The 15,983-nt window shown below is 39.9% G+C and overlaps 1 protein-coding gene across 5 annotated transcripts; it reads left to right on the top strand.

The window, feature by feature from the left end:
• The first annotated feature begins 10,238 nt into the window (after positions 1–10,238).
• Positions 10,239–15,377, top strand: LOC148010817 (putative WRKY transcription factor 4). Of its 5 annotated transcripts, none has more exons than XM_087671323.1 (6): positions 10,239–10,449; positions 11,336–11,821; positions 11,916–12,092; positions 12,253–12,965; positions 13,055–13,207; positions 14,691–15,377. In XM_087671323.1, the coding sequence occupies exons 2-6, from the start codon at positions 11,345–11,347 to the stop codon at positions 15,148–15,150; spliced, it is 1,980 nt and encodes a 659-aa protein (XP_087527449.1). In that variant the 5' UTR covers positions 10,239–10,449; positions 11,336–11,344; the 3' UTR covers positions 15,151–15,377. The 5 variants fall into 5 exon arrangements, with proteins under 5 accessions (XP_087527449.1, XP_087527452.1, XP_087527453.1 ...); XM_087671326.1 differs by lacking the exon at positions 10,239–10,449 and adding an exon at positions 10,520–10,613; XM_087671327.1 differs by lacking the exon at positions 10,239–10,449 and adding an exon at positions 10,653–10,940.
• The last annotated feature ends 606 nt before the right edge of the window (positions 15,378–15,983 follow it).

The following is a 15,983-nucleotide window of genomic DNA, read 5'->3' as shown; positions in this document are numbered from 1 at the left end:
ACCTCCAATGGAACCAATCAAGGAAGATTTACCAGACATAGAAGAAACAGAAGAGTTCCTTGTGCCTGAAAGAATTTTACACCATCACGACAATACTCTAAGGTCAAGTAAGGTATTACGGAAGTATCTGGTTAAGTTTAAGAATTATCCCCCATTGGACGCTCAGTTATGACTGAGAGAGAACTACAAGGCTTTCCATAACTTCTTAAGGACTATGTATCCCCTCTACAGTTGAGGTCAACTACTTAGAAGCCAGGGGGATGTCACTAAATTGATTGCTTATTACGCATCTCTATTTAATAAATTCATGTTAATAAATTAATGACTCACTTTTCTTTAAGTGTTGATGATGATCTAGCATGGTCATGAGACCATTTAGAGACCAATATTCCTAGTGTATCACTTAATGGGGTGATCAAAGCACTGTGACGGGGATATCTGGTACATGCAGTACAAGTTATGAAGGGGGAAAGAAGTGTCTACCAAGTGTAAGAGTGTACACAAGAACCAAGGAATTACACATAAATGAAGATGGATTGAGTTCTAAGAAGAGAAAGTGCATTAGCATTGTGTTATGTATTTATGTGTGCATCCAGGGACTCCTAGGAATGTTTTAATTGTGTGTAATGAGCATTGCATTCATTTGGGATTATCCTCTCCCCTACAAGTCAAGGTTTAAGGTCTTTTCTTTCATTAAGAAAGATGAGAGAGGGAATTCTCTCACTAAGAAAGACGAGAGAACGTGATCCTCTGGAAGTGAGGAGAGAAGTGATTTTCTCTTTCTAAGGTGTAAAATGACATAAGCTTTTGTGTGGAATTCAATCTTAAGGTTGAGGCCCAAGGCAATCTAATGAACTCTCCTTATCTATGACTCAAGATGGTTGCATGAACCACAGGTTAAGAGTACAGTTTAAAAAGCTATTTTTTGGAAAATCCATTTTTTAAATATCTCACAATAGAAAAATGATATCTAAAAATGGGCCGCTAGGGTTATCGAAAACAATGAGATCTACAACTTTCGTGTTGGAAGTTTTTTCATCCAAACAACGCATAAAGAGATATCTCGAAATTAGTGCTGCAGAGTGGGACAACCACATCTTGCATGAAGATCAACTCAACTCTCTCTCCAAGAAGAGAAGCTCTTGAAAGCTTATAAAAGAGGAGGCTCTCTTTGGGTGTAAGGGAGAGGTGAAGGAAGTATCACTTTGCATGTAGGCTTGGCATGATGGATATTCTGGACCGCATCTATAATCCTTTTCCCTTGTATGCAGAGCGGAGATGGACGGGAGACTCGGGAATATACTACATAGCAGCCCACCGACTCGCGTACCTTTAGACCAACTTGAAGAGAATCGAGTGGATGGAGGATTTAAAGATCATGAAGCTATTCATATTTGTCAAAGCTCGCGTAAACGCAACCTTGCACGTTAAAGATTGGCAAGTCAAGTAGAATAAGTATGTTTATGAAGAAGTGACCTGTGTGATCTCTGCTGACAGAATCAAAGTGTTAGGGCGCTACGAGAACGGGTATAAAAGAAAGGGATACCCCAAGCTTCCTATGACTTACCGTTTCCTGAAAATCCATGACCCCACTCCATATTATTATTCCATCCTTGTAGCCGATTGTAATACAATCCTATTTTCCCCAAACTGATGTATCAATCAGCTTGTCCTACTTATCCAAAATAAATGTACTCAAAGGAGAAGAGAAGGTGAAAGTATTGCGGAAGCCCTCCTGAAATCAAGTGCTGTGGAAGCTCTGTTGAAATCAAGTTCCAAGAGGAGAAGAGAAGGTGCAAGTGCTGCAGAAGCTCTACTGAAATCAAGCGCCAAGAGGAGAGCCCTACACATATTGTGTAAGAGAGAAGGAGACTCAAGAAGGATCAAAAGGTGCCAACTTCCAAGTTGTGCAAGTGTTAGCCGGTTGTATACCGTGCAAGGAACCGTGATCTTGTTTCTAAGATCTACAAGTAAGAGCTGGCTTATGTGTAATGGAGAAGCTTGCTCCTTGTCAATAATATAACTTCACAAGGGGGGGACTAGCCCATCTTCCAGTCCCTAGTGTGTTGCCAATTTCTCTACCTCTCTCTCTCTACATCTTTCTTTTCTCTCATCTATACTCCCTCTATGCCAACATAATATTTGCCACATATATATTTTAATTATATAAGAAGGTCGAGTGTGTATCTCAAATTCTATAACAGTCCAAGTAGCATCCAAGGATAGGAATGATAGCCAATGTCAGAGCATCCAATCTCCAATCTTACCAATCTTAGCTTAGGGGCATGTTATAAACATATCCATAGGCATACATGAAAACCAAAGTGTCGATACATCCATTGAGTATCCTATAAAGCATCAATGAGCATTATGTATAATAAATGATTGTTGTTCTATTATTATAGCACTGAAATGACAGTGAAATCTGAGCTATTTCAAGCTCAAATAAGTCCCAAAATCATAACCATACCATTTGGGCACCAAAATAGCATCCTTGGCATCAAGCATGTATTATGGAATTTATTGTTTACTGTCCAAACCATAAAGTTTTGTTCTATGTGAAATAAATAATATAAAATTGCACAAAATCAAATCTCTAAGTGCCCATATTTATAGCTCTCATTTTGCTCTTCGTTTCTAGCTATAGAACGCCTAAATCTGATACTATATGCAAAAGTTATGGTCAAAATATGATAGTGCTATCAAGCTACCATAATTATCCACGACTTTGCAACATGCTCTATATCCACTCAAAATAGATAAAATGGCTGCTCCTTAGCTCAATAAGCACTCAACAAGGCTCAGCTAAGCCTTAGGAAGCTCCTCAACAAGCTAGAAGAAGGAAAGACTCAATGCATACCTCGAGAGAAAGAAATAATGGCTGCCATGAAACCTTGAGTTCAAGCTTTGAATCTAGGCTAAAGCAAAGGATAAAGAAGCTCCTCTCTGATACCAATTGAAGGGAGTGAGTCCCAAGTGGAATCATGCGAACAGAAGCAAGAGCTATGGTGGAACGGGCAAGAGCAAAAGAGAGAGAGACACAAGATGTGGAAACTCCAACAGTCACAATCTATGATCGTTGTTCCCTTTATTCAAATGTCACTAAAAGAATAAAGGATGAAGTGATATTGATGGGCGGCCACCATCTACAATGTACAAGTGTGTAGATACTATCAATGTAGTAATACACGGTAGCTAGGCATAGGCGCTTTTACCCCCAATGCGCATAGCCATGATTCAGACCTTAAGAGCTCACCCATAAAAAATAATAGAGCATCCTATTCCCTATGAGTCCCTACCACATGAAGAGGAAGAGAATCCCGAGGAGACTGTGCAGTAGGAGACTAGCCCTTCTATAATATTTGATCTCAAGGTCAATAAGGAGAGCAGGTTGAAAAGGCCACTTCCATTGCATACAATACAATTGCTTATATGAATAGCTGAGAACATTGCAATGAAGTGGTTAGATCCATTAGATGTCTAGGCCTATCGAAAATCTTGTAGAGTTCAAGGAATCATAGGAAGATACTTGGTATTAAAGCCTAGAAAAGTGTGGTCAAGTCTACCAGAATGGCATTATCCCATTCTAGAAGGGTATTCTTCTTGATTATTGACTCATGGGAACATTGAACATTTTCACAAAACTTTAAACATTTTATCATGTCCAAATTGATCCATTATATCCATGTGATTGTTCACATCATCACTCACTCCTAGGGGGGATTTGTGGCATATAATATCACATAGATGTGTGGACACAATACGGCCCTTGGTTTTCCTTAAGGGGCTCTTTTCCATGGGCATATATGTGTGGACATAATAAGGCCCCTAGTTCTCCTTACAAGGCTCTTTTCCATCGCTATTCTTCTTGACTATTTGGCATGCTTAGAATGTTCCTTGGAACTAGAGAGATCATCATTGGGTGCTAGAATGTGTGTAGAGTGCATACGTAAGAATGTTGAAGTTGAGGCAATGTATGATAAAGGTGTACTCTTCGTAAACATAAACAACATAATTCTTCCTTATAGAACTAGAATTTGATATATCAACAACTACTAAACATCACTCCTTCTTCTTGTGATCCTTAGCTACAGCTTTTGATAGTCCTTGGTAATATGACATTCATGCTTCAATAGAGATAGAAAATTCTGTTCATTTATTATTCACCATTTTCACTAAAATATTATGTAGAATTAGACTTTGACTTTGTAAAGCATAGAAAGTGCATCCAAGACTACATGGTAGTTCATGTGAGTGAATATGATATAGAGAACATAATGAAGAACCCATTGCATCCTTTGCAACCCATCTAGATTGTTGCCGCTTCCTAATAACTTTAATAACCTTATACAACCCTTTGGCAATCGTTATAGTGAAGCTGGTTCTCAATATCTATAGCAATCTTCTACAAACCTTTGGCAACCATTAGATGTTGCATTATATAGGACCATCATGAATGATTGGTCCCATTAAGATTTTAATCAAAATTCTATCGATTGAACACATCACTCCCATAAATTATGATACCAATGCACCATCAAGTTGCTTAAAATACACCATTATTGCGTTTCATCCTAGAGTTGACAAATTTCACTCGTTGCTTTTTCTTTTGAGAAGTCAAACGTTCCCTCTTTGTTTTTATGTATAGAAGTTCAACCTCTCTATTTAGTGTTAGAGAGTTCATGGAGAGTTCCATTGGATTTTCCTACCAGACCAATGAGATAGATCATTTGTTGCACTATGTCACACACACACACACACACACACACACACACACACACACACACACACACACACACACACACACACACACACACACACACACACACACACACACACACACACACACACACACACACACACACACACACACACACACACACACACACACACACACACACACACACACACACACACACACACACACACACACACACACACACACACACACACACACACACACACACACACACACACACACACACACACACACAGAGCATGTGTGTGCATGATCTATTTCTAGAGTCCACATGTACTTGAAAGGCATAGCTTTCATGAAACAAACTACAAAACTCAATGTGTGCAACAATAGAGAAAAAATGGAGGAGTAAGATGAAGCTCACAACTCTACCATTGAAGGTAAGGAAAAAGTAGTATATATGATAAACAAGTATATGACCTTAAAACTAAACTAGTGTGGGGTGTGTATAAGCCTAAAGAAATGAACATCAAAAGGAGGGAAAAACCTGGGTGGTCCTAAGTGTGTCTATACATCACTACCATACAACATGCTATAATGTCTCATTTCTTAACACCACATGTACGGCACTAAACATAAGGCCATTGTATTTGGGGTGATATTCCTAATTACTTCATCCAATCAAAGAAGGAGCTTACAAAATGACATCACAACCAATAATGAAATTTTATACAAGACCCCTATAGTTCAGTCTAGCAAAACTATTAGAGTCAACAACCATCTAGTGAGAGGGAAAGTATTATTTGAACAAATGGTGTCACTATGCTTATGATGCTAAGTTTGAGATCTTATTTTCCATGATAACATGAAGTGTTGAGATGATTAAATCTTGGAGGGATAAGAGCTTGATGATGTGATGGTATGATCTTCAATCAACTTAAAGGAAAGGCATGATGTGGTAGCTAATTCCTAGAGTATCTATAATTTGTGAATGAGAGTTCATAGAGTCAAGTACTAAAGTATTATGAATTAGATTTCCTAAGATCAAGTAGCGAAGTGCATGAATTTGAAGTAAAAAATATAGCACGCATGCACGCGTGCACACACACACACACATAGAGAGAGAGAGAGAGAGAGAGAGAGAGAGAGAGAGAGAGAGAGAGAGAGAGAGAGAGAGAGAGAGAGAGAGAGAGAGAGAGAGAGAGAGAGAGAGAGAGAGAGAGAGAGAGAGAGAGAGAGAGAGAGAGAGAGAGAGAGAGAGAGAGAGAGAGAGAGAGAGAGAAGTGAAGTTGAAATCCACTAGCGGTACTCCACCCTTATTTCCATTCAAGGGATCCATTGACCTATAGAGAAGACTCAAGTGCAAGAAATCCACTATTTAAGGCTTACTTTTCTAGAAAGAAAGGCGGTCCAAAATGTGACTTAACATGACTTCTCTATTAGTAATGACATTCCTGATGATCTATTCGAGTGTTGGAAATACTTGGTGATTCTAAAGAGATTGTATTATTAGCCTAAAGTGTTTTAAGGGCATCCATAAATGTGTCACTAAATGGTGGAAGTGTCACATCATAAAGTTGGACACCCAAAAGTAGGTGGGGTTCTAAATCCATTATATATGCTTGGCAAGGGAAAAGGTATTCTTGCAGATTTTATTGTTGGTCTACTCATAAGACTAGGAAGGTCCATGATGTCATATAGGTGATCATGGATATACTAATGATGATGGCTCACTTGAACTAGAATAAATATAAAGGCACTTTCACTAACAAAAAATGATCAAGAAGTAATATCGTTTGTATTGATTTAGCATTTCAATTAATAGAGGTAAGAAGTTTGATTGGTACTTTGAGGCATGCCTTTGATGAGTTGAATGCCAGAGTCTTAGCATGAGTTCTTAAATCATCTAAGCATGATAGTTTAGAGCACTTTTTACAATAAGATGTAAATTGAAAGGTTCATGCAACATATGAATTTCTAAAAGGGACCAGCTAAATGTTAGCTTTCTAAAAGCTAGTGTTAAGGTAGCACAACATTACTTAAGAGGTGCAAAACTCTAAGAGAAAGTATGCTTAGAATACAAACATCATTACAAAATATAGAAATGTGTTGTAGTGTCCCAAAGGTGATGGCGTAGCAGGTTAACACTTGGGCTCATAGTCATGAGGTTGTGGGTTCAAGTCTTGTTGGGTGCATCACTTGGTTGGACCCATATGTTTGCATGGTGTGTTCATGTAACTTTGGGCACTTCCCCACTCAAACACTCAATTGTTCCTTCTCCTTGGTAAGGTCACTAAGGACAGTGGTCCTAGTGTGATCAAGCTATGCTATTCATTGGACTTGCAAGTTATCCTATATCCACATGTGACAATGCTAGCTTGGCTCTTGCTCCCTCTCTCAAATGCCTTATGGGCATTTGGGTGTGTCTCTTATCTTGGGAAATGTGTTACAATCATTTGGTTGGGATGTTGTTGGTTAGTGTTGAATTTGTGCACACCATTCATGACACTAGCACAAAAGTATTATGGCAATGTGGTTGCTTAATGTAGAAGGAGGATTGGATTCTTGAAATGTAGTCCTCCTTCATGTTTGAGAATCTAGGCAATATCATTCCCTAGAAATGTGCACAGTAGATGTGGTGTTCACATATTGGAACATGCCTCTTCTCATTGTCATCTTCACTATGGTTTTTCTATATTGCTCTTTTACCCACCATCTCCACTTTTTTTTCTTTTTTTTGGGGGGGGGGGGGGGGGGGGGGCAAATAATGGAAGAAGATGCATTATGTACTCGTGCATAGATTGTCCTAGGTGTAGAAGTAGCCATGTAGTGCTCCTTTAGAATGTTGCTAAGTTATTCTAGTCCCTTTGTCCTAAAACGTGAGATTAAAACAATTGACCATTTTCTCATTCCAAGTTCTATCCCTTGGGTATGGCTTGTGCATGGTTCTAGGCTTAATTGTTGGTCTGAGTTCTATAAGGGGTGCAAGTATCCTAGTATGTTTCTAGTTGTGAAGTAGTTTCTAGGTCTAAGATGATGGCCCCTTGTCAGATGGATTCTTCCACAAGATTGCAGTGTTTCCTTCCCCTTTATTCCCACCAAAAGCAAGTGTTTGCACAACAATATTTTTTTTTGGATGTGTTGACTACAACACCAATGCCTTGAGTGAATTTTGATAACCACATTTCCAAATCCTCTAGCTGAAGTGTGTGTGAGCAACACCAATACTTTCCTAGGTAATGGTGCTAATTGGAGTATTTTAAACTAGGAATAATACATTTCTCAATGCAAGTGCAACAAAGTTTAACTAAGTGGCTTTCTTGTGACAATATATCTTTCTTATCAATTTGCAAGTGAAAAGACAAAAGGAGAGGGGGGGCTTATGTGCGAGGTTGGATGCATGGTTATCAATATACATTAAGTCGATTTACTGTATTTGTGATACCATCAATAACATAATAAAGAAAGTGAGATTTGAACTTGGGTCTGTCTCTCAATAATCGAGTGGCTTACGGAGAGAGAGAGAGAGAGAGAGAGAGAGAGAGAGAGAGAGAGAGAGAGAGAGAGAGAGAGAGAGAGAGAGAGAGAGAGAGAGAGAGAGAGAGAGAGAGAGAGAGAGAGAGAGAGAGAGAGAGAGAGAGAGAGAGAGAGAGAGAGAGAGAGAGAGAGAGAGAGAGACCCACACACAAAGCTCCTATATATGTCTGTATGTATGCATGTTTGTATATAAAAAGGAAGAACTCCATGAAACGAAGATAAGTGATTCATGTAAGTTACTTAGATAGAGGGCATGCGCTGGTCCATTCGACCTACACAAGTCCATGTAATCAAGTTGAAGGGTGAGTTGCCTAGCTACTTGACTTATGTGCGATTTCAACAAGTGATAATAGTACCACAAAAAATGGAGATACTAGGTCAACTCCAATAGGTTCATTGAACGAGGCAGCCATGTAGCTAGAAATCTCTCTTTGTCTTTGTCTCTATCTCTCTCCTTCTGAATGTGCTTTTTAAATCATGTGCTCCCTTGCAATTGTGAGTTGGACTTCAATGCTATGCAAGTCTTCACTTGTGTATGGCGGCATAGTCCTTAAGTTAGAGTCGCTCCATGGTAAGTACATGAACTTACGTCTGGCAGGGCTCTTAGTTGCGATTTGCATGTGGAGAGAGAGAGAGAGAGAGAGAGAGAGAGAGAGAGAGAGAGAGAGAGAGAGAGAGAGAGAGAGAGAGAGAGAGAGAGAGAGAGAGAGAGAGAGAGAGAGAGGGGGGGGAGGTGGGTCAAACAAATTGAACTTTCAAATTGGAGGATAAATGTTATAAACCATCAAAACAACATCCAAAATATGACATTAAGATTTGATCATAAATTTTGGTAGTAATGACATTGTTTATTTTGAGATTCCAATTTTTACAAGAACAAGAAATTTAACAGATTAAACATTACAGTTAGCATACGAATAGAACTTTCAAATTTGAGGACAAGAGGTTTTAAGCCATCAAGCCAACCCCCATTACATAGCATTAAAATCCTACTGTTAATTTTGATAGTGCACGTATTTTTACATTTCATATCAAGAGCAATTTCTTTTTTTTTTCTTTTCTCTCTTTTATCTAATTTCTAAATTCTCATATGCCCAGCTAAAGAGAGGGAGGGCATTGTGTAGGAATTTCGATCTCTTTGCATAATTTGAAATCGAGAGATTTTGTATTGATTGATATGATATTTACATCATGTTGAGAGGGCTTTAGCATATTTATTTAAGATAATCCATCCATTAAAAAAAAAATCGAGTTGAAAACAAGGAAGCTTAAAAGAAAGTTGCAAGTAGTTATTTAATATAGTAATATTTACCTTGATGAAATGGGTGGTATTGTAATTAATTTGTAATAACTTATTTGAATATTAAAAATATTTTAATGTTTTACACTTTTTTAATTTTTATTTTCCAGCTTCGACGCGTTCAAATAAAAAGTGAAAAGAAGAGACCCGTGATACTTGAGATAAACGAGTATAGAGGCGGCCCGCGAGAACGCATGCTTTTAATGGGGAGGAGAAATGGTCGTGGGCGCTTTCCCGGGGGGAGGGAAGACTTTGTCAAAAGGATGTGTGTGTGTGTGTGTGTGTGTGTGTGTTCGGGATGGGGGCACTCGGGAGGATGATGATTTGATGTCAGAAGGAGAAGAAGCAAAACACAAAACAACGCCTGCGTGTGTGTTCAATGCAAGGCGGGCCCCGCGAAGCTAAGCTTATATATTGGTTTCCGCTCGCAAGGCACAAAATATCAATAATAATAACTGCCCCATCTTTGAATTTAATATGAAATTTTCAGCTTTCTACAAACAAATAATATGAATTTAATATGAGTTCCTTTTATTCAATTATTTTTGCGCAATTAGAAAAAAAAATATAATTCCCCAACAACTGCAGCGACAGGGGAAAGGGCTACAATTCAACCCCCATTCGGCTTTCTACCTGAAAAAAGAAAGACTAAAATTCAACGAGAGCGACGGGCAAAATCGGACGCGGCAAAACCCCCCACACACACACAGATAGAAATAAGAAGAAGAAGAAGCACCGGCCGCAGCAGGCTGCAGAAAGAAAGAAGACGACTTGAGAAGACGAACAAGAAGCAAAAGCAGCAGCCGCCATAGAAGTAATAAAGAAAGAAAGAAAGAAGAAGAAGACGCAGCCGTAGCACTAGTCGCTGCGCCATCATAGAAGCCAGATTACGCGTTTTCGCTCCTTTGAACCGGTAAGTCAAGTCTTTCCTTTCTCTCCTCGTCACCTCCCTCCCTTGCGTCTGCTTCTTCGTTGTTTCTTCTTCTTCTTCCTGTATTAAAGGCTTGCATTTTATTACCTGTCCGAGTTTTAGACTATTACATCACCTTGCTTCTTCTTTATCTGCTTCTACCAAAGGTTTGCATCTCTTACCTGTCCGAGTCTTAGATTACTTCATCATCTCCTTTCTCCTGTCCGTCTTTTAGTTTCCTTCATTATCTTCTTTTAAAAGTCTGTCGTAGTTTTGCATTTCTTCCTTCTTGTTTATCCGCGTCTTCCAAAAGTTTCGTTTCTTACCTGTCCCAGTCTTGGATTACTTCCATCGCCTGGCGCCTGCTTCGTCTTTTATCCTTGTCATCTGTGAAAGTCCGTGAACGAGTTTTAAATTACTTCGTCATCTTCTTTCTTTATTATTTCTTCCCGAAGCTAGCTGTGGCAGTGCTTCTTCTTTCCTCCTCCTAGTAGGTACGCGTTGCTGCCTATCCTAGAAGAGTTCTGCTGACGGAAGCTTCTCCCAAAGGTTTAGTTTGCGCAAAAGATTCTCACGTCCTTCAGTTTTTTAAATGTCTCCGTAAAACCTCATTTTTATTGAATGTTAGTTGCAAGTTGCTTTGTTTCTTTAATCGACACAACTCCATCTGTCCACGGATTCTGTCCATCTTTAAGAACCGATAATCTCAAGTGCCAATCAGGTGAAATAAGGAGTCTAATCAAATGCTCCAAAGCTAAGCATCCTAGATTATCAGCAAAGCCAATCCTAAAGATGATTTAAACTGCATCCTGAAGGCTCTTGTTTTTGCATCTCATTTGTTTCAAGCACAGGATTGCGGCTTCAATGACACTTACATTAAACTGTGCAGCCTTCAGGAATGGTCGAAGGTGGATTGGCAATGCTCACAAAGCCAACAACATCAGGGCCAACTCTGGCACTTCCTCAGCTAAATCCAGCTGATGGGCTTCTTCAGTGTTCGGATGCTGCCAATTCAAGTCCCGTGTCTTTCATGACAAGCTTGCTTTCAGATCAGGATTCTTACCTGGACAATAAGTCATACTCACAATTTTGGGGAGTGTCACCGGGCACTCAGACGGGAGGACTAATGGAGCCAAGTGTCTCATTTGACATGGCTGAGAATGGGAATCTGTTAGAGATACTAGCAGGTGATAAAAGGGTAGTGCACAAAACAGGAGGCGAAGATACAGCAGGTCAGGCATCAGGTGCAACAGCCAGGTTCAAGTTGACGATGCCAGCGAAGTTACCAATCTCACACTCTCCATTCCTTACGATTCCACCTGGTCTCAGCCCCACAATCTTATTGGACTCTCCCATGCTTTATTCTACTGGTCTGGTATGTCGTTCGTGTATGTGGCAGCATGTCAATTCAATCTTCTCATAAGTTTACCATTGTTTATCTACTAACTGGATGTCTTGTGCTTTTCCAGGTTGATTTGTCTCCAACTTCTGGCCCATTCAGTCTGCCTGTAATACCCCATGAAAGAGGATCCCTAGGTGTTCCAGGTGCCAGTGGATCAAAGGAGAGCTCAGAACTTAACAATAATCCAATCATTAAGCCACTTCCGCACCTACCTAGAAATTTACAACTCTCTGGCTCAGCTACGGTAAATGTTCCCCATCTTTAGTAGCATCCAAGGACGATGCTGTGTAGTTGTAGCATGATGAAATGATGCCCTAACCACTCATAATAAGTAAAACCAAAGCTGCAGAGTAGCACACAGTAAGTCCTAGTCACTCATGTTCTGTTACTTTGTACTTTTACAGGGGATGTTGCACCAACAAGCCCCAGATCAGGTTGAGGCACACATGCTACCCCGAATGCCATTTCAATCATCTGGAACTGTGGCTGCTCCTGTTTCAGAGACTCCACTACACATGTCATCAACAGCTCCATTGATGAACACTCCCCAGCGAGCCACAGGTTCACAAATACAAGGTCCTGCTGAGTTGAATGCAGGTGTAGTAGCTGACTTCACAGATAAAGCTGCAGGATCTCAAGTATCAGTTGGAGCATATCGTTCAACGCAAGTAGTTGAGAGGCCTTCGGAGGATGGTTACAATTGGAAGAAATATGGACAGAAGCAAGTGAAAGGTAGCGAATACCCTCGTAGTTACTATAAGTGCACATATCCTAACTGTCCTGTGAAGAAAAAAGTGGAGCGTTCACATGAGGGAGACATCACGGAAATTATCTACAAGGGAGAACATAATCACCCCAAGCCGCAGTCCACCCGCAGATCGTCTAAACATTATGGCCATTTTATGGGCGGATTAGAAAGGGAAGCTAGCATCTCTGATGTTGTTGGCAAGGCTGATAGTGATAGGATGTCAGCAGATTTATCATCATCATCATCTAGGATGCCTGTACATGGTAATGCGACCGGGACACCTGAACTATCTTTGGGTTCACCCAGTGTTGATGATGGTGGGGGAGAAGATGAGGATGATTTTGAAGGTGAATCAGACTCGAAGCGCAGGTAACTTTTTCTGCTTTGCTTGAGCATCTTTTGAAATTTCTGGGTTATGCTGGATGGGTTCATTCAGAGTGTTTATGATCTTTGTTCAGGAAAATTGATGATTCAAAGGAGACGTTTCCTATCAGAACTATCCGTGAGCCTCGAGTCGTGGTACAGACAACAAGTGAGATTGATATACTTGATGATGGTTATCGATGGCGCAAGTATGGCCAAAAGGTTGTCAAGGGGAATCGCCATCCAAGGTTTGGTCTCTCATGATAACCTGTTGTGTATGCTTGATTGCTGTTAGCATAGATGATTTCAAAGTTCATTTTTGAATGGAAAAGAAATGCAACCAAAGCATGGGAGTGGATGATCATGTAAAAGTTTGGAAAGAGCACTTAGAAACTGTCCCTCTGCCCCATCTCTGCCCTCACACTCACCCATTCGCCTCTTTAAGGAAGAGAAAAAAAGAAACAGCAGTAATACCACCATCACACCACAAACAAGAATTAGGGCACACTTAAACTGACTTTATCTAGGTGTTGGTCTGAATTTATTTTTCCCGTCTTGGTACTAGGCTTTACCATGGTTGAGTCTGCACCCTTCACTTAAGTAATATGAATTTAGTATTGTTGGCCTTCTTCTAGATAAGCACTCAAGTGTGTCACTAGAAAAAAAGAAAAGAGAAAACCCATTGTTTTGTTTTGTCATTAATGTTTATACTGAAGCCTCCCCTTCCACAGCCCCAAGAAAGAAAGGTTTCCTTGTGTTTGCTCGAATATGTGGCCCTTCTCTATGGCTATTCTTTAAAGTGATGTAGGCTGAAGATTATCAGATACTCAACCTCACCTTATAACGAGCTATTCTTTATTGTTGTTCTCAATTGCATTCTGTAATCTGAAAAGATACGACATTAGAATTTAGTCTACAGGAAAAAACCATTATTTCATGGGTCTGCCTAGGCAATTGTACGAGTTGGAGTGCAACTGTTTTCCTTCTCCCCCATCCTCGTCCTTCCTTCCCCCAAAAATAACACTTATTCAGACTCTTGCGTAAAAAATCAGAAAGACAGGAGGGAGGGATATTAATGTCTACTGGTAGAGGCCTCTGGGGCTAATGAGACCAAGAAGTTGGGTACAGTGATTTTGTAGAACCTCTTGTTATGGGGGGCGAAAAAGGAACAACTGAAGATGTTATACACAGTTTTTCCATATCTCAATTAAACATCAAGTGCAAATGGGTATGTAAGTGTGATTCAAACCATATTATTCTACCCTAAGTTTTTGACATATTTTAATGAATTTATTGAGAAGCACAAAGATCCAGTTTTGAGCACTAAGCTTATAAGCATCTCCAAAACAACTATCAGATGTGCCAAACAAGAGGACATGCACAGAGAACTAAAGTGCATGATGTACAACAATTCCAAAGTCTAAGCGAATATAAGAGTAACTAAGAATGAACCAACGACAAACACTAGAGGCCCAAGGGTCGAGACTTGAGAGCCAAGCCTACAAGATACTGAAAACTAAAAACAAATACCCAATAGTAACATGGCTGTAACCTGCAGAGATTAGTGACTAGTTTATGCTGCATGTGTGTGTGTGTGTGTGTGTGTGTGTGTGTGTCTATATATATATATATATATATATATATATATATATATATATAGAGAGAGAGAGAGAGAGAGAGAGAGAGAGAGAGAGAGAGAGAGAGTCTAAACATTTCATGTAATGTGTACAGGAGCTACTATAAATGTACAAATGCAGGGTGCAGAGTGAGGAAGCATGTGGAAAGATCCTCTACAGACTCAACAGCTGTCATAACTACCTATGAAGGGAAGCATAATCATGATGTGCCTGTCGCTAGGAACAGTGCCCGTGAATCAGGGGGGATCCCTCTGGCTTCTAGCTTGCTTCCATTGGTGCATGAAGATACTGGGCTTCAGGTCCCCTGTGGAAACGTGCCAATGCCTGATAAAGACAGGCCACAGGGAGGCTTCAACTCGTCTCCGGAATCAGCATTGGGTTTGATAGGTTCAGGTGCCATGTCCAATGGTACATGTGATTTGAGTGCTCAAGGACTTGGTTTTCTGAGGCCCAAACAGGAGCCAGATCTCTTCTATTCTTATGGTATGATGTTGCAACCACATTATCCATCAGGTTCATCTTGCCTCAATGGGGAAGTACTATCAAGGAAGTGATCACTTATACGGGGGATGGTCCACACACTGGTACACATTTGATACCACCAAGTAACAAATGCAATGTGCAAGTTTTTTGAGAAACTCCAGATGTGGATCTGTGTTTGTTTGGATGGAGTTGAAAAGGCACGATGTGGCCTTCCGAAAGCATGTTTTGTGGAACTGCTAAGAATTGTACACAGTTCCAGAATTCAATACTGTACAGAACAAATTTTCATCCTCTGTAATGAATGGAGTCCTGTGCTGCAATGCCTTCCTCACTTTTGCTACTCCATGGTTGCACTGCTGTGTGCAGAGGATGCCTCCTACGGATTGTCATTAAGTCTGTAATCTTGCAGTTAAGATACATAGAAATGTATATTACTCTTAGTTCTGTGGGTGTCTTTGAGGCTCTTTTGTGGTTTGACTATTTAATGATTTTGCAACTGTCCGTGGCCTCTAATTTGTACTTTTCACTTTTTGTTGCAAACAAGTTTTAGCATGGAATATTAGTACAATTTCAAAGCTAAGAGCAACTTCCTGCCTTAGAAAGTGCAGCGAAGCCAACGTTACTTGTATGTGCCCTACATTTTCCATTTATATACATGGCACAGATGTACAAATTAAGGTTTAGTTCCCAATGCAGGGTGGTGAGCTGTGGCTTAGACAGAGTGCATTACATTTCTGTAGGGAGTTCCTTTGTGGCATTGATATGGTTATTGTTCATCTGGTTCAAATTATTTATTGTGCTTTTGCAATATTGATGAATTGTCACTTTATTGGTTCTTTTGAGTAATGTGCTGGTTGATGTCATGAATAAAGAAAATATGGGCCCAAGTTGAGAATGCTATATG

This window comes from Lygodium microphyllum, chromosome 29, assembly GCF_053477565.2.
Source record: "Lygodium microphyllum isolate KBCC chromosome 29, Lygodium_microphyllum_v1.1.10, whole genome shotgun sequence".
In the NCBI taxonomy this organism is placed as follows: Eukaryota; Viridiplantae; Streptophyta; class Polypodiopsida; order Schizaeales; family Lygodiaceae; genus Lygodium; species Lygodium microphyllum.
Note: the sequence above shows the minus strand (reverse complement) of the source record. Positions and strands in the feature narration are given on the sequence as shown.